This window comes from Bubalus kerabau, chromosome X (assembly GCF_029407905.1).
Source record: "Bubalus kerabau isolate K-KA32 ecotype Philippines breed swamp buffalo chromosome X, PCC_UOA_SB_1v2, whole genome shotgun sequence".
In the NCBI taxonomy this organism is placed as follows: Eukaryota; Metazoa; Chordata; class Mammalia; order Artiodactyla; family Bovidae; genus Bubalus; species Bubalus kerabau.
The window spans coordinates 109098001-109121096 of NC_073647.1; the positions used below are offsets into that span (position 1 = coordinate 109098001).

Here is a 23096-nt window from a genome sequence, read left to right on the forward strand (position 1 = left end):
GTTTTCACGTCTAAGAATGAAGAGTCAATCCCTGGATTTTTGGTGAAACCATGGGGAAAGAGCCATTTAATATAAATCTTCCAAGTGTCCTGGCTCTTTGTGCAACTCACTGTGTAGATTTTGGCCTCTCCCTCTCTGAATCTTAGTTTCCCTCTCAGTAAAATGGGATGGTCAGATCAACAGGTGATCGGTGGTTTCCTCATGGCTCTGCCACTTGTCTGAGGGAGACAGGTATAATGCAGTTATCTGTTCTCTGTCAAACAAAGACCTACAAATGCTACACTTTGCTCTTTATTTTCAGTCTCAAATCAGCTAAAGGCACACAAAGCAGAGGACAGGAGGCGGCCCAGCTTCAAGTGAAGTGCAGGTGGAGTGGGGATCCAAAGCAGCTGGTTTCTTAGGCATAAGTGGTGACATACTGGGGCCCCATGTTCCCAAAGTAGGAACGTTCCCACTCACTCATGAGCTCGAAGTGTACAGGACGGCGGCAGAAATTGCAGGCAGCTATAGATATATCCTGGAGGGGGAGTCCCACCTCAGTCCAGGCGTCTAGCAGCTTCTCTGAAGGTGATGAGGGGAAGGGAGGGAAATAATTGGTTAGAGTATGTCTTAATCCCTGTGCCACATTACAGATGTGCCAAGATATTGATCCCCTCAACCCTTTGAGATATCTCAGAACTAGAAATAGCCTCGTTAGTTTGCTCCTTTGTGTGATGTGAATATTACCATTTGTGTATGGGTGCTGTGATATATAAAAGTTTGAGAAGCACTCATGTGACATAATTTGAAGCTGCACTGGCCTGGCCTGAACCACTTCCTAAGTACATGACATGGTGTAACTCAAGAAGTGAATCCATCTACTTGGAAACTCGGCCTGGTGAGGAAGATGACACTGACAGTCAACACACAGTGTCATCAGTATTGTGACCTGGGAGCCTGGGGCAGGGTTTTTTCCTAGAGGGAGTGGGGAGCCCAGAGGACAGAATCTGATCTCTCTGCCAGAAGTACCTCAGTTGTGTCCCAGGGCTCTGTCCCTGGCTCTTTTTTCATGCTTACTCCCTGTGTGATCTCATCTAGTTTCATAGCTTTAAAAACCATGTATATGCTGGTGAGTCTGAAATTTTCATATCTAGCCCAAAGCTCTTTCCTGAATTCTAGACTTGTATATCCAATTGCCTTTCTGTATCTTCACCTGGATATCTAATAGGCATCTGTAACTTAACATGAGCACAACTGAGCTACTGATCTCCCTACCCTCCACCAAGTCTACCTTACTTTCAGCGTTAACCATCTCAGTTGGTGGCAATGCCAGTTGCTCAGTACAAAAATATTTGAGCTATCCTTTATTTTTCTCTTTCTCTCCTATGACACATCCAGTCTATTAGCAAAAACCATTGGTTCTACCTTCAAAATATGACCACTTCTTACCACCAATGCTATCCTCAGGTCTGAGCCACCATCATTTGTTTTTCATTTTTTAATTCTGAAGATTTTTTATTAAAAAGCAAATTATTTGCTATGTGACATCCAATGGCTTGGGAATTTTAATCCCTTCTTTTGTCACCATTATTTCTTAACCTGGAATATCACAATAGCCCCCTAATGAATCTCCCTGCTCCCACTCTTTGAGTCTATTCTTAACACAGAAGTCAGAGAAACTCTTGAAACCTGAATCAGATTCAGATATGTTACTCATCTGCTTAAATCCTTCCGAAGGCTTTCTATTTCAGAGTTCCCTGGTGACTCAGACAGTAAAGCGTCTGCCTACAATGTGGGAGACCCGGGTTCGATCCCTGGCTCAGGAAGATCCTCTGGAGAAGGAAATGGCAACCTACTCCAGTACTCTTGCCTGGAAAATCCCATGGACGGAGGAGCCTGGTAGGCTACAGTCCACGGGGTCGCAAAGAGTTGGACATGACTGAGCGACTTCACTTTTCTTTCACTTTCAGAGTTAAAGCCATAACCCTTCCAGTGGCCTGCAGTACCCTACACCATCTGGTCCATATTGCTCCTCCTCAGTTTTCTCTCTCTTTCCCTCTAATTCACACCATTCCATCCATACTCATCTACTTATTCAAATACAAGAGGAATACTGCTGTGTTAGGGTCTTACCTGTTTTAGGGTGTTCTCTCTGCCTGGGATGCTCTTCTCTTAGATTTCTTCCCAGCTGACTCCTTCACTTCCTTTATATCTTTGCTCAAGTGTCACTTTGGTGGTCTCTACACATAGCACTCTATTTAAGGCTTCAACCTTCCTCTCCAAGCTAGCCCCTGTACCCGCCCCCAGCACTTTCTATCCCCCTTTTCCTGCTATATTTCCCCCCATAAATGCTTAGAATTACCATGCTATTTAATTTGCACTTATTTTTAAGTGTTCCTTTTTCTATTATCTCCTACTAGTATGTAAGCTCCAGAAGGATAGAGATTTTGTATCTGTTTTGTTTAGTACTGAATCCCCAGCACCTGGAACAGTACCTAGCACACTGTAGGTACTTGATAACTTGTGTTGAAAGAATGAATGAAAGATGCCTGATGACATCTAGAAGATGAAAAGAGGTAAGTCAGAGTAAGGGATGAAGGAAGGCATTCCACTCAGAAGGAAGCATCATTAACAAAATTCCAGAGGTAAGAGGCTAGAGCTAAGTGAGGGAACTGTAAGTCATTCAGAGTAGCTGGAGAAATAAAATGAATGTGGGGAAGAAGAGAAAGCAGAGAGATCACCATGTTGAAGGCATTGAATGCTATGCCAAGGAGGTTTGACTATTCTCCAGGCCAGTGTCTCCAGTTTGGGGGCTAGACATCTTATTAGTACAAAAGTTCTAATACCTACTTCCAATGTATGTATTTTTTATATAATACATACATATATAATTATCAGTCTATATATTAGAGATCAGTATAAGTAATGCTTAATTTCCTATTTTTTAAGACAAAAAGTAAATATACAATTCTAATAAATCCCCTTACCCTATGGATGATCTTGCATACTTCACCTTGGAGACCACTGCTCTAGTCTAGACAGTAGGGAACTATGAAGAGATTTAAATTAGGGAGCTATATGATCAGATTTTTATAAAAATCCCTCTGATGGTAGGTATGGATGAAGGATTAGAGAAAAGCAGGAAAATTAGTTAGGAAGAAATCACATTGACATGGATTTAAAAAGTAGCAATGGAGAAATGAGATTTGAGAGAGATTGTAGTGAACATTTGCAAGATTTCATGATGGGTTGGCTATAACTTTGAAGGGCTGACTGGTGGAGTCATGGTGAATGCCTCTCATATTTCTTTGCTGCAAAAGCCCAGCATAAGTGGACACTTAGAGAACTGAGAATACTAAAAGCTCTATAATTGAAGCCTAGTGCAAAGAAGGCTGAGCAAGAGGTCCAGAAGTCTAGATCATTAGCTCAGAGAGGTATGTGGCATGAGATCTAGTGGTATGAGCATGGAGGTAGATGCAGATTCTCCAGTTCAAACCTAGTAGCTATGTGACTTCAGACCAGTTTTTTATATGTTTTGATACCTCAGTTTCTACATATATAAAATGGAAATGCTAATAATACCATGTCTACCCCATGAGGATTAGATGAGTTAATACATGTAAAGTATTTAGAACAGTTCTTGACACATGGTAAGTACTTAATAAGTGTTGGCTAGCATTATTTGATGCTTTTAAATGAATGAATGTATGGCGTCTACCTGTCTTGTTTTCCTAGTACTCTCATTCTGCCTATGCTCCAGACAAACAAAATGCTGTAGCTAATGTATGCCCTCCGCTTTCCTATCTCTAGGTCTGTGCTTATCAAATTCCCTTGTTCTGAAATATCCTTCTTACACCATACCACAGGTACTTCAAGGTACAGCAGAAGGATTTCCTTACCTATGAAGCCTACTTAATTTCACCCTTCTTACCCTCTCTAGCCATAAATGAACACTCTCCTTTTAGCTCCCAGAGTACTGGAGCTCACCACACTGGACCAGTACCACCCGTGTTTATATCTGTCTCCTTTGCTATGCCATCAACTACCTATGTGTCTTTGACCCAACAGACCTAGAATAAGAACCTGCTCTATGCTGGCCCTGTACCCAGGAGGAATCCAGTAAACTTCAGGTGAATTGGGCACCTTAAGGATAAAACCCAAGCTATTCAGCTCTACAAGCCTCCAAACTGTGTGTTGTCTTTGCAGATTCATAGGTAAACATTCCCCTACCTTATTCCATTCTTACTTTCCTACATTCCAGTAATATTTGCTTGTTCTTGATATGTCCAAGCCTACTTCTCATTCTCTTCCTTGTCTTTCTCCATGCTCTTGCTTCTACTGGGAATATCTCTTCTGCATCCTCTTTCTTCTCTTGGTCCAATACCACACCCCTTTGCAAGACTCAGCTCAGGTTGTCACCTCCACTAAGAAGCCTGTCCTGAAGCCAGGCCCCTCTTCTGCTCCTACAACTCCCCCATGCATTCTGTCTGTTGAACTTCAATCACTCCTTGAAGTCATTGTTTGAGTCTGCTATGGTCTCCTCAACCAAACTGAAGCCCTATGAGTATAGGAACTGTTTCTTATTTATTTATGACCCCAGTATAGGGTCTAGCACATAATAGATGTTTCAGAAATATATTTTTAAACTGAACGGCATCCATTGTCTTCTTAAGATAATGAGGCTGAAGGAAAGAAGAGTGCTGTAGACACCCATGTTGAGGAAAGGAAAGGAAAGAAAGGAAAAAGAAGTCGCTCAGTTGTGTCTGACTCTTTGCGACCCCGTGGACTGTAGCCTACCAGGCTTCTCCATCCATGAGTTTCTCCAAGCAAGAATACTGGAGTGGGTTGCCATTTCCTTCTCCAGGGGATCTTCCTGACCCAGGGATCGAACCCAGGTCTCCCACATTGGAGGCAGACGCTTTAACCTCTGAGCCACCAGGGAATAGGTGTCCCCATGTTGAGGACTTACCCACAAAGTCTTCCATCATCTGAGGGCTGTGGTGGGGGGAGGGTGCCAAGCGCAGCAGCTCCTCACCCCGGGGGACAGTTGGGTAGTTGATGGCCTGCACATAGATGGCATGCTTGGAGAGCAGGAGATCACAGATCCTGGTGTTCAGCACTGCATCACCCACCTGGACCCAGGAGAAAAGCTTGTCAGTATCTGCTCCCCTGGCCCCACTATTGCTAGCTCTATTAAGTAGGTGGAGGGAATCAGATCAAGGGACTCCACTGAACTTGGGGGCATATATTTTCATAAGCATCTTAGTCAGTGGCAGGTCTAGAATCTCTTATCAAGGAGTTGCTCAGTGGCAGCAATCTGACTTAAGATACATGCATCCCAATGTTCACAACACTACTTACAATAGCCAAGACATGGAAACAACTCAAGTTCCCATCAACACATAATTGGCTTAAGAACATGTGGGGTGTGTATGTGTGTATACACACACACACACATATACATATGTGCTGCTGCTGCTGCTAAGTCGCTTCAGTCATGCCCGACTCTGTGCAACTCCATAGACGGCAGCCCACCAGGCTTCCCCGTCCCTGGGATTCTCCAGGCGAGAACACGAGTGGGTTGCCATTTCCTTCTCCAATGCATAAAAGTGAAAAGTGAAAGTGAAGTCGCTCAGTCGTGTCTGACTCTTAGCGACCCCATGGACTGCAGCCTACCAGGCTCCTCCGTCCATGGGATTTTCCAGGGAAGAGTACCGGAGTGGGGTGCCATTGCCTTCTCCATACATATGTGCATACATGCATAAAATTGAATATTAGCCGCAAAGAAGTGAAATATTTTCATTTGTGGAAACATGGATGGACCTAGTGAATATTATACTAAGTGAAGTGAGTCAGACAGAGAAAGACAAATATATCACTTATATGTGGAATCTTAAAAAATAATACAAATGAATCTATAACCAAAACAGAAACATACTCATAGAAAACAAACTTATGGACGCCTAAGGGGAAAGAGGGGCTTCCCAGGTGGCTCAGTCATAAGGAATCTGCCTGCTAATACAGGAGACTTGGGTTTGATCACTGGGTTGGGAAGATTCCCTGGAGAAGGAAATAACAACCCACTCCAGTATTCTTGCCTGAGAAATCCCAAGGATAGAGAAGTCTATGGCAGTCTATGGTCCAGGGGGTCACGAGAGTTGGTTAGACATGACTTTGTGACTAAACAACAACAATGAGGTATAAGGGAGGGATAAATTAGGAGTATGGAAATGATAGGGAGGGAACACAGCCCTGCCAATCAACAGAAAATTGGATTAAAGTTTTACTGAGCCTGGCCCCGCCCATCAGAACAAGACTCCATTTTCCCCTCAGTCAGTCTCTCCCATCAGGAAGCTTCCATAAGCTTCCTATACTTCTCCATCAGAGGGCAGACAGCATGAAAACCAAACTCACAGAAAATTAACCAATCTGATCACATGGATCACAGCATTGTCTAACTCAATGAAACCATGAGCCATGCTGTGTAGGGCCACCCAAGACGTACGTGTCATTGTGGAGAGTTCTGACAAAACATGGTCTACTGGAGAAGGGAATGGCAAACCACTTCAGTATTTTTGCCTTGAAAACCCCATGAACAGTAGGAAAAGGCAAAAAGATAGGGCACTGAAAGATGAACTTCCCAGGTCGGTAGGTGCCCAATATGCTACTGGAGATCAGTGGAGAAACAACTCCAGGAAGAATGAATAGATGGAGCCAAAGTGAAAACAACACCCAGTTGTGGATGTGACTGGTGATGGAAGTAAAGTAGAATGCTGTAAACAACAACATTGCAAAGGAACCAGGAATGTTAGGTCCATGAATCAAGGCAAATTGGAAGTGGTCAAACAGGAGATGACAAGAGTGAACATCAACATTTTAGGAATCAGCGAACTCAAACAGACTAAAACTAAATGGGTGAATTTAACTCAGATGACCATTATATCTACTACTGTGGGCAAGAATCCCTTAGAAGAAATGGAGTAGCCATCATAGTCAACAAAAAAGCCCAAAATTCAGTACTTGGATGCAATCCCCAAAATAACAGAATGATCTCTGTTCATTTCCAATGCAAAGCATTCAATATCACAGTAATCCAAGTCTATGCCCCAACCAGTAATGCTGAAGAAGCTGAAGTTGAATGGTTCTATGAAGACCACAAGACCTAGAATGAACACCCAAAAAAGTTGTCCTTTTCATTATAGGGGACTGGAATGCAAAAGTAGGAAGTCAAAAAACACGTGGAGTAACAGGCAAATTTTGCCTTGCAGGACAGATTGAAGCAGGGCAAAGGCTAATAGAGTTTTGCCAAGAGAACACACTGGTCATAGCAAACACCCTCTTCCAACAACACAAGAGAAGACTCTACACACGGACATAACCAGATGGTCAACAGCAAAATCAGATTGATTATATTGTTTGCAGGCAAAGATGGAGAAGCTCTATACAGGCAGCAAAAACAAGACCAGGAGCTGACTGTGGCTCAGATCATGAACTCCTTATTGCCAAATTCAGACTTATATGGAAGAAAGTGGGGAAAACCACTAGACCATTCAAGTATGACCTAAATCAAATCCCTTACAATTATACATTGGAGGTGAGAAATAGATTCAAAGGATTAGATATGATAGACAGAGTGCCTGCAGAACTATGGATGGAGGGTCATGACATTGTACAGGAGACAGGGATCAAGACCATCCCCAAGAAAAAGAAATTCAAACAGGCAAAATGGTTGTCTGAGGAAGCCTTACAAATAGCTGTGAAACGAAGAGATGTGAAAGGCAAAGGAGAAAAGGAAAGATATACCCATTTGAATGAAGAGTTCCAAAGAAGAGCAAGGAGAGATTAAAAAAGCCTTCTTCAGTGATCAATGCAAAGAAATAGAGGAAAACAATAGAATGTGAAAGACTAGAGATCTTTTCAAGAAAATTAGAGATATTAAGGGACTCTTTTATGCAAAGATGGGCACAACAAAGGACAGAAGTGGTATGGACCTAACAGAAGCAGAAGACATTAAGAAGAGGTGGCAAGAATATACAGAAGAACTATACAAAAAAGATCCTTACAACTCAGATAATCACTTCACAACCCAGATCACTCTCCTGGAGCCAGACATCCTGGAATGTGAAGTCCAGTGGGCCTTAGGACGCATCACTATGAACAAAGCTAGTGGAGGTGATGGAATTCCAGTCGAGCTATTTCAAATCCTCAAAGATGATGCTGTGAAACTGCTACACTCAATATGTCAGCAAATTTGGAAAACTCAGCAGTGGCCACAGGACTGGAAAATGTCAGTTTTCATTCCAATCCCCCAAAAAAGCATTGCCAAAGAATCCTCAAACTACTGCACAATTGCACTTAACTCACACACTAAGAATGTAATGCTCAAAATTCTTCAAGCAAGGCTTCAACAGTACATGAACCATAAACTTCTAGATGTTCAAGCTGGATTTAGAAAAGGCAGAGAAACCAGAGATCAAATTGCCAACATCTGTTGGATCATTGAAAAAGTGAGACAGTTCCAGAAAAACATCTTCTGCTTTATTGATTACACCAAAGCCTTTGACTGTGTGGATCACAACAAACTGTGGAAAATTCTTTAAGTGATGGAAAACGCAGATTACCTGACCTGCCTTCTGAGAAATCTGTATGCAGGTCAAGAAGCAAGTTAGATCTGGACATGGAACAACAGATTGGCTCCAAATCAGGAAAGGAGTAAGTCAAGGCTGTATAAATGCTGGGCTGGATGAAGAACAAGCTGGAATCAAGATTGCCAGGAGAACTATCAGTCACCTCAGATATGCAGATGGCACCACCCTTATGGCAGAAAACAAAAAAAAGAACTAAAGAGCCTCTTGATGAAAGTGAAAGAGGAGAATGAAAAATTTGGCTTAAAATTCAACTTTCAGAAAACTAAGATCTTAGCATCTGGTCCCATGACTTCATGGCAAATAGATGGGGAAACAATGGAAACAGTGACAAACTTTATTTTTTGGGGCTCCAAAATCGCTGCAGATGGTGACCGTAGCCATGAAATTAAAAGATGCTTGCTCCTTGGAAGAAAAGCTGTGACCAACCTAGGCAGCATGTTAAAAAGCAGAGAGATCACTTTGCCAATAAAGGTGCGTCTAGTCAAAGCTTTGGTTTTTCCAGTAGTCATGAATGAATGTGAGAGTTGGACTATAAAGAAAGCTGAGTGCCGAAGAATTGATGCTTTCAAACTGTGGTGTTGGGGAAGACTCTTGAGAGTCCTTTGGACAGCAAGGAGATACGACCAGGCCATCCTAGAGGAAATCAGTCCTGAATATTCATTGGAAGAACTGATGCTGAACCTGAAACTCCAATACTTTGGTCACCTGATGTGAAGAACTGAGTCTATTGAAAAGAATCTGATGCTGGGAAAGATTAAAGGTGGGAGGAGAAGCGGATGACTGAGGATGAGATGGTTGGATGGCATCATCACTCAATGGACATGAGTTTGAGTAAGCTCCAGGAGTTGGTGATGGATAGGGAAGCTTGGCATGCTGCAGTCCATGGAATAGCAAAGAGGCACTACTGAGTGACTGAACTGAACTGAACTGAACTGAACTGATGGGATTAACAGATAAAAGTTACTACCCATAAAATAGATAAGCAACAAGGATTTACTATATAACACAGTGAATTGATGGAAAATAATCTGAAAAAAATATGTAACTGAATCACTTTTCTGTACACTTTAAACTAACACAATATTGTAAGTCAACTATATGCTATGCTGTGCTTATTAGCTCAGTTTTGTCCAGTTATTTGTCACCCCATGGGCTGTAGCCCGCCAGGCTCCTCTGTCCATTGGGATTCTCCAGGCAACAATACTGGAGTGGGTTGCCATGCCCCCTCCTCCAGGGGATCTTCCCAATTCAGGGACGGAACCCAGGTCTCCCTCATTGCACCCAGATTCTTTACCATCTAAGCCACCAGGGAAGCCCAAGAATGCTGGAGTGGGTAGCTTATCCCTTCTTTAGGTGAACTTCCAGACCCAGCAATCGAACTGGGGTCTCCTGCAGTGGAGGTAGCTTTTTTTACCAGCTGAGCTACCAGAAAAGCCCCAAGTCAACTATACTTCAATTTAAAAATTAAAGGGGGTAGAAGTGCTTCTAGGGACCTTGTCTTGAAGCTGTTTGCAGGAGAAGCATACCTAGCTATGTTAATTTAGGGTAGTTCTGAGTAAGAAGATAAAACCCCAAGTGACCTCTGGGGTGTTGTCACTGGGTTAATTAAACATATTTTCAAAAGTAGTCTTTCAAAGGAACACTGAATTAGCCCAAGGAACAGTACAGTCTACTAAGCATGAGATAATAACTAATGTTAAAAACAAAAGACTAGTTAATCCAGAATGACTGATAATTTTCCAAAAGGGAAAGAAAACTGATGATAAGGAGGTTGGTTAACAAGGAAACAGCTGACAGGAACAGGTTTCAGTTTGCTGGTTGTGGGAAGGCTCCCAGGAGAGATGGTGGAGAAGGCAATGCGGAATGTGGGACTCTCACCCGAATGGGGATGATGTGGCTGGGGCATGGAATGACAGGAAGGCCCCTGTCCATTAGTAGCTGACGCATGTGCTTGACATTGCGTTGGTGGGCTCTCCTCAGGGCTTGGCCCTCCTCTCCTTTGAGCAGTCGCACGGATTCCAGAGCCCCAGAGAGCACCATGGGAGGCAGTGAAGTGGTGAAGATGAAGCCAGCAGCATAGGAACGTACCATGTCCACCAAGTCACGGGTGCTGGCAATGTAGCCACCCACACAGCCAAAGGCTTTGCCTGGACACAAGGAGGAGAATGAGGAGGTTATGCACAGATCCTATTATCAGCCCCCTGAGGAACAGGGTAACTCAAGGCGGTACACTAGAAGCTGGAGCTCCAGACTCCCTTATCATCTTTCTTGTCTGTGACAAGCAGACAGAGCTGATAGTTATGCTGCTTTGAGGTAGGACTTGTAAGCCCTGCCATGTGTAATGACTAGATATGCAGGAGCTGGGTGGGGACCTTCAACTGGTTAGATCCAAAAGTAGAGCTAAATGGAGCTTGGAACTGGGATGGGGAAGGAGTTTTGATCCACAACTCCACCCAATGAATTGAATTTAGTAATGTGGCCCAGCTCAGGGGTCTTCTCAAAAAATTCTCCCAGACTTTGTCAGCAATTTTGCAGTGATAGGGGAGTGGGAGGAGAGAATCCAAATGTTCTATAGCCTGGGCCATAAATTCTACCCAAATAGCCTTTGCAACTTTGTGGAGGAGGAAGAAAAAGTTCTTCTAGGGACTTCCTTTCTGGATTGTATATAAGGGTAACCCAAGGGACTCACTTACCAAGAGTTCCAGAGATGATGTCAATCTTGTGCATAATTCCATCACGCTCCCCAATCCCAGCACCCCGGGACCCATACAGTCCTACAGCATGAACTTCATCCACGAAGGTCAGAGCCCCATACTGGTGGGCCACATCACACAATTCCTCGAGGGGACAGATGGCACCTGAGCAAAGCGATGAATAGAGGTAGATCATAACCCTTCTCCAGCTCCATCTCCAGCATGGAATTTGTGGGGCATAACAACTATAGGTTGGGAAAGGAGGAGGGTGTGCACCCTTAGTTGGGGCTATGCCAGACTTCTTCATATGTGTCGATTGAGTTCACCCTACTCCCACCCAAGTTGTGTGTGTGCGCATTTTCCCCAGCCTGTGATTAAGGCTTACTTTTCTGTCTTTCTATTTTTACTTCATTCTGATGATATCTGTCCTCTTGCTTATGCTATTTGCCAGCCTCTCTCTGCCTTCCTCCCCACCCCCAACAAGTCTGTGTATTTCCGTCAAGTATTGGCACTAGCCTATATGATGCCTTTGTTTAAATAAATTAAAAAAAATTCTCCTTTTGCTCCAGGTTAATGTTTTCAGATCTCACTCACCCTCTCTGCCAAGTGTTGTTGTCAGCTGTGTCAATATCGTTTTTTCACTGGTCTTCCATATTTCTGTGTTTATGAATTTTTGCCACTCTCTTTTTATGACTATTTCCAAATTTGTTTCTGTGTCTCTATTTTCTATCTCTGTCTTTGTTTTTCCTCTCTCCTCTCCCCTCTTCCTCTGTCTCTTTGTTAGTGTCTCTATCCCTCCTTCCCTCACTCACCTTCCTCTCTCACTTCTGTTCTCTTATTGTTTGTATCCCTTCATGTCTACCTTTCTGACTTTAGACTTTTTTCTCTGTATCTCTGTCTCTTTCTGAGTTTTTGTGTGTGTGTGTGTGTGTGTGTGTGTGTGTGTGTGTGCCTCTATCTTTTCTGTCTCTGTGGGAAATATTTTTTTCTCAACCTGTCAATTTTGTTACCTGAGGGTACCCTCCCATAGACTCAGGCTCAATGTATTGAATAAAAGTGAAATAGAAGTAATCTGTATGTTCCTGTACATTTTCCATGCAGATTTACCGTTTCCCCCTGTTATTCTATGCTGATAATTGTTTATAAGGTCTTCAAATGTCTGTGTATTTCATGCACAGATATTGTGACCACTCTATATATACAAGAACCCATACATCTGTCATTCCCCATTCCTGGAAACTAATGGTGCAGGGAAGTGGAATACAACAGAAACTTCTTCATATGGGAACAGGGATTCCAGGCTAGGATTAAAGTTTGTGAGCAACTGGTGGGACAATAGGAGGGGAGAAAACCACAAGAGTTGGAGTCCAAGGCTAAGAGGACAGTGTAATGGTTCAAACATCATTTCAATGGGAGGAATTCAGCCCTAAATTGACAGTTTCAGCAGGGTTTCCACCATTCACTAAATAAAGAACCATTCATTTGCAAATGTAAGGAAGTAGAATGGTCCCAACATTCATTATTTCTGGTTTTCATTACAGAAATAATGATTTAAAGTAGTCTCAGTGGTAGAAATATGATGATTGCTGGTTGTAGAAATGTGGACAAGGGCATGACAGTAAGTTTTTATATATATTCACTCACTTAAATACTCTCAGCTACTCCATTAATTATCATCTCAATTTTTAAAGATAAGGCAATTGACACACAGCAATTAAGAAACTTGTCCAAGCTAGTAAGTTGTAATGCTGGGATTTGAACATGGATAGTTTGGTTCAAAAGCTTGTGCATCACCATTACTTGATGTGATGGAACTTACACTGGCTAAATCTGAGAGTACAGTGGACTCTCCTTTGTTTCACTTGGAAAAGTGACAGATTGAAATGAATTGAGGATCTCTTCGCTTTAATAAACCCAGAAGATTATGCCTAAAATAGATGATTTCTGCCTAAGAGGGACAGCAATACAATGATTTGAGCATTGTTTCAGTTAGGGAAAGGAACGAGGTAGGAAGATAAAGGTGATTTATTTCTACTTAGATCATGATAAATAGAATGTCTTCCATCATCTCTTTCAATCAGATATTTTACCTTGAGGAAAGTTGAAGTTAAGAGAGTTAAAGAGTTACCCAAGGTCACTGAGCTGGTAAGTGCTAGAGGTAGGATTTGAACCAAGATCTGACTTGAAAACCTGTTTTGATTCCAGTGCTACATATTGAACCCTAAAAAATCTCCCAGGATCTGGTTTGTGAAAATTTATGCTGCAGGAACCAGACACTGGGATGATTGATCTGCACATCATTTTTAATGGAAGGAGCATCGTATGAAGGAATTGGACTCATACATCCTAGGGTTCAGATACACACTTTGGCACCAGTTTACTGAGCCAGCTAAGGTAATTTGGGTACTCTCTCTGCACTTCAGTTTCTTAACCTTTGAAATCAGTATAATAGCTCTCTCCATCCTTTGGCATTTACTGTCTATGTGACCTTGGGCAAGTCACTTCACTTCTTGGTGTCTCAGTTTTCCTCATAATAGCATTTACCTCAGAATTGTTGTGAAGATTAAGTGAATTAATACATGTGAAATACTAATAATTTTGCTTGGTACATAATAAGCATTCTATAAATGTTAGCTATTATCATTATCATCATAGTTTTTGTGAGACCAATGTTAGTAAACATACACTCACACATACGCTTACCATCCATGGAGTGAACAGTCTCGAAGGCCACAATTTTGGGTGTCTCAGGGTTGGACTTCTTTAGAAGTTTCTTCAGGTGATCAGGATCATTGTGCCTGAAGACAAACTTGGCTGCTCCACTGTTGCGGATACCTTGGATCATGGAAGCATGGTTGCCTGCATCTGAGTAAATCTCACACCCTGAAGAACCAGATGCATAATGCTTAAGCTTCTATCCCAGTATTCACATTTCAACTTCAAGACTGACTTGGCAGGAGCAAAGAGCTAATCCTTTCCTCCATATGAAGCCTCTGCTCAGCTTCTCCCTCCTCCGGAAGCCTTTGTAACACCTCTTCCTCTCTTGGAAGAACTCCTCTGCCCTTAAATTCTGACCCCTACACTCTTCTCTCCAGTCATTTTAACCCTGGCTTGGACTTTGATTCTTGGGGTGGAAGAAATTTAAATTTCCCAAGAATGCTCTAGAGTTTCCTGAGAATAGGGCTTACGTTCCTATTCCCAGACACCAAGATTAAGCCTTAGAAAGGAGTTTGTTGGAGGGAATGTTAACTTGGACTGATGATATATTCTTCCTGATTTAGATAAAACCCCACCTCTTCCAGATAGTATACCTCTGCTTATAATTATAGGGTAGATACTTTGACTTTCACAATTTGAATCATAACCTTATTACAAGTCAGAGCTAGAAGGGCAATTGGTGACCATGGAATCTAGTCACTTTAATGTACAAGTGAGGAAGCTAAGTCTAAAGAAGGGGAGACTTTTGTCTAGGACCTGAGGAATCCAGGGCTTTTTACTGGACAATGGCGGGAGAACAAGTAGAGATGGGAAATTGGTGGATGGAATTGATTCCTGGGCCCCTAAACCCGCACTGACATCAAGGAACTGTGGCCTTATATTAGAGTAAGGGATCACTTCTACCTGTGGAAATCAGGCATGACTTCCTGGAGAACCTGCTGTGAAAGATAAGTAGACTGGAAGTGTCTTGGGAGCAGGGATCACAGCTTTTTATCTTTCTGTTTCTGGTACCCAGATTAAGGCTAAGTGTACAGGAGATGTTAAGCAAACCTTTTTTGAATGAATGGATTAAAAAAAACCCAGAATTACTGAATTTTAAGTGAGTGAATAAATATGTGAATTAGTATATTACTGAATGAAAGAATGTGAGGAGAGGTGTCAAAAGATGAGTTTGAAGAGGTAGGTAGAGGCCAGATTATTGAAGGCTTTAGAAGGCATGATAAAGAGAAGGGCAGTGGGAATCTATTAAAGGGTTTGGGGCAGAGGAATAACAAAGATAGGCTTTTATTTTTAAAATATCATCTAGTTCTTGTGAATAATATGTTGTAGGAAGGCAAAGGTGAAGTCAGGAAAATGATGTTGGTCTTAGGATGGTGGCAGAGGAAATGAAAAGAAGTTGAATTCTAATGGCTGAAGGAGTTTACTGAAGACATTTCCAAAGATATTGGCTTGAGTTGGGGTTATGTGTGGTCTTGAAGAAAGTTTCTAAGAAGCGGTAGAGATGTTTATAGTGTGCTGAAATTTTTTCAAGAAGTGAGGAAATGTGTAGCAAGTGTGGAGACTTTTCTCAAGTAGTTTGCCTGTTATAAGGAGGGGACAGAATGGGAGTAACTAGAGAGTGAAGAGGAAAAAAAAATTTTTTTGAGATGCAAGAGACTTCAACATGTTTAAAGAGCAGGAGAGGCTAAAGATACATGAGGGAGAGAGGGAACTCATAGATCAAGATTCCTGATGAAGTAGAGGACACACAGAGCGCCAATGTAAGAATTAGTCAACAAGAAAAATGGTACCTCTTCTACTGTGACAGGAAATAAGGAATGAAAAGAGGCCATGTGAGAATGCTCATGAGTTTATAGGTAGTTTGAGGCAAGAAGTTGAGGACATTGCTGCCTAGGGTCTTCTGTTTTCTGTGTGGTAGGAGATGAAGTAATCTGCTGTGAGTGGAGGTGAGGTGGAGGTGTAAGAGAGCTGAAGAGAATGGGGTTTGGCAAAATTTCCTTGGAGACTTGGAGGGCTGACTATGGAAACAGGATTGCCAGAAAGAATAGAAGACGGTAGAGGTTGGGGACCATGAATTATTAGTGGCTCCCATCTAAGTAATTATGTAATACCAGTATTGACATAGAGAAGGTGGACAGTTGCATTTATCTGGGATTGGGCTATGATGGAAGAATTGATAGGCATATGAATTGAGGACGTTACTGGTTAGAGGATGGGAGAATGGGAAGATGGGATTCAGATGAGATTTGGTGTACAAGTGAAGAGATTAGCTTTAGGCAGGAGAGAGAATGAAAAAGGGTAGATGAGCAGTGAGATGAATTTGTGGGTTTAGGGGCTATAAGTTAAAGGACCTCCTGTTTGGTGGCTTCTGTTTTATTTGTGTTGTAAGATGTGAGATTATTTGCTAAGAGTGAAGGAGGAGATAGCCACAGGTTTTAGAAGGGGAAAGAAAGTTTGAAAAAGCTGATATAGGGATATAAAAGGACTATTTATAAGTGTTGAATGCAATTGAGTTGGGAAATGACAAATTTATGATGTTACCCTTCAGTGAGGTTAGGATACAGTCATACAGTGTTGAGGGTATGCAGGGTGGGTAAGAACAAAGAGCAATGGGAGCAAGTGAACTCAGAAGACAGGGAAGGGCTGATGGAGACAGTAAGCCTGGATGCAGGATACTAGCCCTGAACAAAGTTTTGGCTCTGGGCTTACCTGGCAAGATCTTGGCCAAGGTGAAGAGAGTGGAGTCATTGGCCACAAAGCAGGAAGAGAAGAGCAGGGCTGAGTCCTTCTGGTGCAGCTCAGCCAGCTCTTGCTCCAGCTCGACATGGAACTTACTGGTACCCGAGATGTTGCGGGTGCCACCAGCTCCAGCTCCATGTCGCTGCAGGATCTCTCTGGCCAGGAGAAAACAGAGGAAGCAAGGAGAAGAAACTCTTGTCAGATACTGAGAAACTGTGTAGATTTCTCTTCCTTGATAGGGGTCAATATTAACTTAGTGATTCTCTATGAGTTGTGTCCTATATGACAAAGTAGAGGTCGGTATAGGGGCAATGGGGAGAAATGGACCTTCCTTCTTAGGCTGAAAGCACTCAGGGAGAGAAGGAGAAGCTAGATTGGTCTTGATTAGCTTGGAAGATCTTTTAGAGAAGGTTGCACACCATCTCTGGTAATACTTATTCTGTAGCCAGAGTAAGAACTCATGGAGAGTGCAACTTGTTCAATTTCTCATCCTCTCCTTTGTAGCACTGGACACCAAAGAGTTTGGATAACTAGGCTTGTTGACTTAGTTCCTGTCCAAGGATTAGATTTGTTGAAAGACCTTGAGACAAAAGGGGTGTTGGGTGGAACCCAGGTTTCCACCATCAGCTCTGCCTTTTCCTTCTATGTGTGGCTTTGGCTCTTCTCTGGATATCTCCCTGTGGGCTCATCATGGCTCAGACCCTACTACTCACTGTGTGGCTTGCAAGACCCGAGGGTGCCGGCTCATGCCCAGGTAGTCATTACTGCACCAGACAGACACATCCTTTGAGGCCACAGATGCCTCAAAGAAGTGTTCAGCAAAGGGGTATGCATCAGCCCAGCGATTCACAGTCTTGAAAACACGATAGGTGTGGTCCTGTTTCTTCTCCATGATTTTGTCCCTAAAAAACTGGTCATAACCAAAGACATGGTCTCCTGTGGGAGTAGAGATGGGGATGAAAAGAATTTATTTTAAATCACTTCTTGGCTAGTCCATATTTTATTTAATGCAATTGATTTGGAGTTCTCCAGTTCTCTTTCCATTTATTAATTTATTTGATCAGTCATTAACTTACTGGGTCACATTAATGCTCTACTATTTAATTCAACCATCCCTTTGCTTACTCACTGATTCATTCACTTATTATACATTCACTCAGGCCTCCTAACCCTTGCATGGCCTCATCTCTTTTCCCAAGGTTAGTATGGCACCCTCCTTCCAGAAGTACCACCTCAAGTTTCAGTGGAAAGAGTGTTGATGGGTCTAGTTCTAGTCATAGTTCTGCTACTTCCTAGTTGTGTAATATTGGCAAGTCATGAATCCTTAGTCTTAATTTTCTCACCTGTAAAATGGGACTAATAATATCTTCATCACAGAATTATGACCATCTGATGACAAACAGAATGTAATACATCCAAGCTAATATCTGGCACATAGTACTATTATTGTGGCTATTGTAATATAGTAGTATAGTAGTAGTAGTAAGAATAATAATTTTAAATATTATTATTGTAGCCAACATTTAATAAGTGCCTATTACATGTAATACCCTCTCTTAGTAACTTTATAGATATTATTTCATTTATTCTTTATAATAATCCTATGTGGAAAGTTCTATTAGCATCTCCATTTTACAGATGAGGAAGAGCCTACTTCTTTAACCACTACAAAATGGAGCAACCTTATTTTTAGAATTGAAATACAATGTATGCCACCAGGCTTTTTAAACTCCAGAACTCTATCCACGAGACAGAAATCATGATTGTTACAGATGGCAACTTATATGGTAGGAGTGTACATTAGTAACATCTTTGCTGTAGGGATGTTTGGAAATATGTACCAAGAGTTTTTAAAATGCACATGCTGACATACCTGGGGAAATATTTGCAGCATGTTTAGCATAAAACTTGATATCCAGAATTTATGTTTTGGAAACTCTGAAAATTACTATGTAAAATTTTAACCCAATAGAAAAGTGGGCAAAGAATATAACCAGACCATTCAACAAATGCTTAATCAGGGAAAGTCAACTGCAAAAACAAGTTTTCACTGATCAAATTTGATAAAGATTTAAAACTTTGTTACTATCAAGTGCTGGAGAGTGTGTGAGAATATGGATTCTCTTTGATAATTAGTACACCACTTTGGAGGACCAATTGGCAATATTTATTAATATTGAAAATGTGTACACCTTCACATCCTGAAATTTCCACCTCTTAGTGTCTCTTGTAGAGAAACATTTACCTATCTACATGAAGAGGTACATTCAAGGATGTTTGTTGCACCACTGTTTGTAAGAGAAAAAACTGGAAGCAAGCCAACTGAGGAATAGCTAACTAGTTTCTAGTTTAGCCATATATAGTCTAAGAATACTATATGTTATCTTTGTGGAGATATGTTATCCTATGTGGAAAGTTCTATTAGCAATCTATTACATTTATATGTATGTAAAACCAACATACAATATAAAGTGGAAGAATACACACAAAAAATTGGTATAATTACATGAAGATGCTTGGTTGATTAAATGATGTTGCATTCATGCTACAGAACACATTTCAATCATTTATAATTATTATGCAGCTTTATGTTTAGGGACATGGAATAATGCTCATGACATATTGTTAAATGAACAAAGAACAACAGCAAACTCAAGGTGGAATGAGATCACATTTCTAATAAAAACATGTATGTGGAGGGAAGCGTAGTTTTGTATGTGTGTGTTTAGTCATAGGAAAATATCTAGAAAAAATATAAGAAGAAAATTAATGGTGGATGGTGGAGCTCTGATTTAAATTTCCCTCTTTATATTCATTTTGTATTGGGAAAATAAAATGAATTCTGTTATGAAAAATTATTATAAACACACACAAGACAGGGGAAAAGTTCTCTGTGAAGGATGAGTGTTTCTGAGGGAAGCATGGAGAAAAAATGATAGGAATACATCTAATATTTAATGAAGCTTCATAACAAGTTTGAGGCACTTCTGTAAGTGTAATTTTATTTTCTTTCTGTAATAACTTGTTGAGGTATTAAAATCTCACTGCAAGGAAATGACTTACTTTCCAAAGCATGCAGATCCAGCAAGTACCAGCATTAAAATTTAAACTCAGACTCCCTGGGCTCTAAAGTGATTCTTTGCCATTTCCTCTGCCGTGTCAGTGCACAGCATTTCAACATTCCCTCCATATTCTGACCCCTTTTACTTCCATCTCAGCAAACTCACCAGCCATGTTGTTCTGAATCAGGTGTGTGACCTTCTCTGAATTTTTCTCTGGCTCTTGGGAACTGGAGAATGTCTTCCTCAGGCTGGTTGAGGCCAGAGAGGTGGGCAAGTCTGAGAGGGAGTATGGGATCCATTGGCCATGAAAAGAGGGAGGGGAGGGAAAGAAAGCATGTGCTGTCCTCTTTAAAGTCAATACAACATATATAAATTCAAGGTCAGGAAGTAGAGAAGCCTTGTACATAGAGAAGAAATATTCTGAAAAGTAAGCTTTTTCTCATCTCCCCAAGTGGAGACTTATATATCATGAAACCACCCATAAGGTGAATTACACTTTTCTTCACTAGGATTTTCCCTTGGGTAAGATAACTGGAGCAGCAATGCTGAGTCTTGCACTTGGAAGGTAGATGCAGGATAGTGTCCCTTACTCTTCTTTTCTGAAAGTCATTAGAATTCAATTTTGAAAATTTTACTCTTAATTATATCCCACAAAGTTCTGTGAAAGATGTCGGCAGTATAGCCAATTCTCAAATGTGATTATCTTGAATGGTTTGCACCAATTGAATTGACCTGACCTCAATACTCATCTAAAGAATGTACCTACTTCCAAAACTTACTCTTTCATGCAAATCCAGATTGTCAGAGAGTAGTGTTGCTTATATGTGGGAGCCCAGCCTGTTGGAATCCATTTAGTCACTTGGGAGAGAGCAGGCAGAATTCTAGTGGGCTCATTTTAGACTAATAGCTGAAAGTTATAGAAGCATGCATATGTGTTGGGAAGGGTGCATTTCAGTGCACAGTTTAAGCTATTGCCTACCGTGGTTCTCCTAGAAAAGACTGGACTTCCATCATGGAATGTGTACCAGTTGTCTTTGGATTAGCCTAGCTCAAGACCATGATAAAATGAAATCAAGCATTAAGTTAGATGTTAGATGAGGTGGAAGTTAACTCCAACCTGTCTTGAAAGTCTTCACATCTTCCTGGACTTCTGGGGCTGCTTTTTGCACAATTTTACTCTTCCCATCCTGGAGTTCCAACAGCATGAAGGGACAGTGGCTCTTGGCCCAAGATGGAGAATCTATGCAAAGAGAGTAAGTGGTAGTGAATTTCTAGCTATAAGTTTCTAGCTGTAAATTTAACAATGGTCACTGAGATGTACTATAATTAAAAGCTATATCTCAGGCTATGGTAGAGACACAAAGATGAATGTATCTGGTCCCTGTGCTAAGGGAGTTCCTAAGTTGTTGGGAATGGCACATTACTGAAGACACATTATGAACAATGCTGGGATTGGAAGGAAGACATGGGCTAGAAGAGGGAAGGGACATGACCCAGAATTGGAATTGGACAGGCTTAAAGTCTAGGCAGGCTTCATAGAAGAGATGGTGTCCAAGTTAAGTGTTACATGAGGAGTTTGAGATGCTCTGGAAAAGATAATGGGACAGAGTCATTTGACAAGAGCAAAGACATAGAAACTTAAAATGATAATCCAGACAATTTTAAGTAGTTTCAGCATGACTGGAGTATATAGAATGTGAGGGGCATGAGAATGAGACTCTTTTTAGAGATACTGACATAAGTCAAAAGTGAGGTGTATTTTTAGGCCAGCTTATTCTTCTTTGACACTTTTCACATGAACCCTCCCAGTTATTAGGTAATGATGACCAGTATGACTTGGAGTCTTATCTCTAGGGCCCAGACATTTCCCCCCATTTGTCAGCAGTGACTTCTTACCCCCTCCAGCCTTGGTTGCCTTAAGGTGGATTTGAGAAAAACTTGGTCCTTGGGTGGCCAGAATGGGACAACGTCCAATACCAAACAGGAACTGGTGAGTCTTAATCATCTTGCCCAGGAGGCCTGTGGGGCTCCGGATAAGCACTGGGCAACGCTGTAGCAACATGGCTGCTGTCACCATCTTGAGCCTGAAGTTCTGCATAAGATATGGAAGAGATGAGATTCCACTATGAAGGCCTGGCCAAAAGCCAAGAGTCATTCTTATGTTTGATACTTTGCCTTTAGCTTCTCACCTGATGCTTGCTCCCCTCCCCAGAAATGCCTTTACTGTTATTTCAGGGTAAGAAATTTCCCAATCTTAAAAATGTACCAATGGGGCATCTGAGAGGAAGAAACAGGAAACTTATCATTAGACCAAAGAGGTAAAGAAATGAGTTCCCACTGGAGGTGAGAAAGCCTGAATTCTGATTGTTTTAGACTTGGCTACTGACCTACTCTGTGATGGTAAGGATCACTGAAGTATGTTGTGTGTGGCAGGATAAGAGTTGACAACCCACCAACCTTTTGATCAACACTTAAGGCTAAGACTCTTTCAAAGAATATTGGCCTCAGCTAAATGAAGATTCAACCTGCTAATGCAGACAGATGCCAATGACCAGGGCTCCTGAGGCTTGGCTAGGAGTCTTTCCTGAGCAGGCCCAGCCAGAGAGACAAGCTTGAGGCCACAGATACCAATTTAAGTAGATTCAGGAAATAGAATGAAAGGGTACATGTCCCACCAGACTGGTATATTACTATCCTTGGATTTACTCCTGGATTTCGGAAAAACACAAATAGAGATGTAGATGAAAACAAGCCAAGCCCCAAGGGATCTGGGAAACATCTATTTGTAAATGAAAGAGGCAGAGGCTAAAACAGATATTCATCGAATGTTTTATTAAAATTTATTCAATAAATATTTATTTAATTTAAATAAGTATTTATTGAATTTATTAAATATTTATTCAATAAATGTTTATTGAATTTGGAAGTATATTAATGAATGAGCAGGAACTCAGAGGGAAAAGAATATGGAAAGAGTCATAAGAAATGAAAAGAAAGATAAAAGGCAGAAAGTAATAGAAAACAAAGGTGCAATGGTAGCATTGGAGTTAGAACAATAGAAATTTCAGGAGAGAGAAAGATCAAAGTCAGAAGGAAAAGGGACAGGTAGAGATAAGAACAGGAAGAAGATGACTGATCCAAGAAACAGAGGACAAGAGGATGATGGAAAATAAAGGAGGCAGGGAAAGAGACTGAGATGAGACAAAGAGAATGAAAGAGAAGACAAGAGAGGAGAGGAAAAGGGTAGAGGAGAGGCA

The 23096-nt window shown here is 41.4% G+C and overlaps 1 protein-coding gene across 2 annotated transcripts; it reads right to left on the reverse strand.

Moving 5' to 3' along the window:
- Positions 1 to 306: 306 nt before the first annotated feature.
- ALAS2 (5'-aminolevulinate synthase 2) lies at positions 307 to 21925 on the reverse strand. 2 transcript variants are annotated; one of them, XM_055563361.1, is made up of 10 exons: positions 21736 to 21916; positions 20957 to 21079; positions 20005 to 20115; positions 17491 to 17713; positions 16748 to 16932; positions 14024 to 14203; positions 11321 to 11485; positions 10506 to 10774; positions 4949 to 5111; positions 307 to 561 (listed from the first exon to the last, which is right to left on the reverse strand). In XM_055563361.1, exons 1-10 carry the CDS (start codon positions 21914 to 21916, stop codon positions 398 to 400), a joined length of 1764 nt encoding a protein of 587 aa, XP_055419336.1. In that variant the 3' UTR covers positions 307 to 397. The 2 variants fall into 2 exon arrangements, with proteins under 2 accessions (XP_055419336.1, XP_055419337.1); XM_055563362.1 differs by lacking the exon at positions 20005 to 20115 and having other exon boundaries at positions 21736 to 21925.
- Positions 21926 to 23096: the final 1171 nt, after the last annotated feature.

Excerpts from the sequence above, each read along its gene's own strand:
- ALAS2 (XM_055563361.1), bottom strand. The coding sequence starts at position 21,916 with ATGGTGACAGCAGCCATGTTGCTACAGCGTTGCCCAGTGCTTATCCGG. Across the intron at positions 21,080-21,735 it reads GGCAACCAAGGCTGGAGGGG|ATTCTCCATCTTGGGCCAAG; the intron begins GTAAGAAGTCAC and ends CTCTTTGCATAG. Across the intron at positions 5,112-10,505 it reads GCCACATCATCCCCATTCGG|GTGGGTGATGCAGTGCTGAA; the intron begins GTGAGAGTCCCA and ends TCCTGGGTCCAG.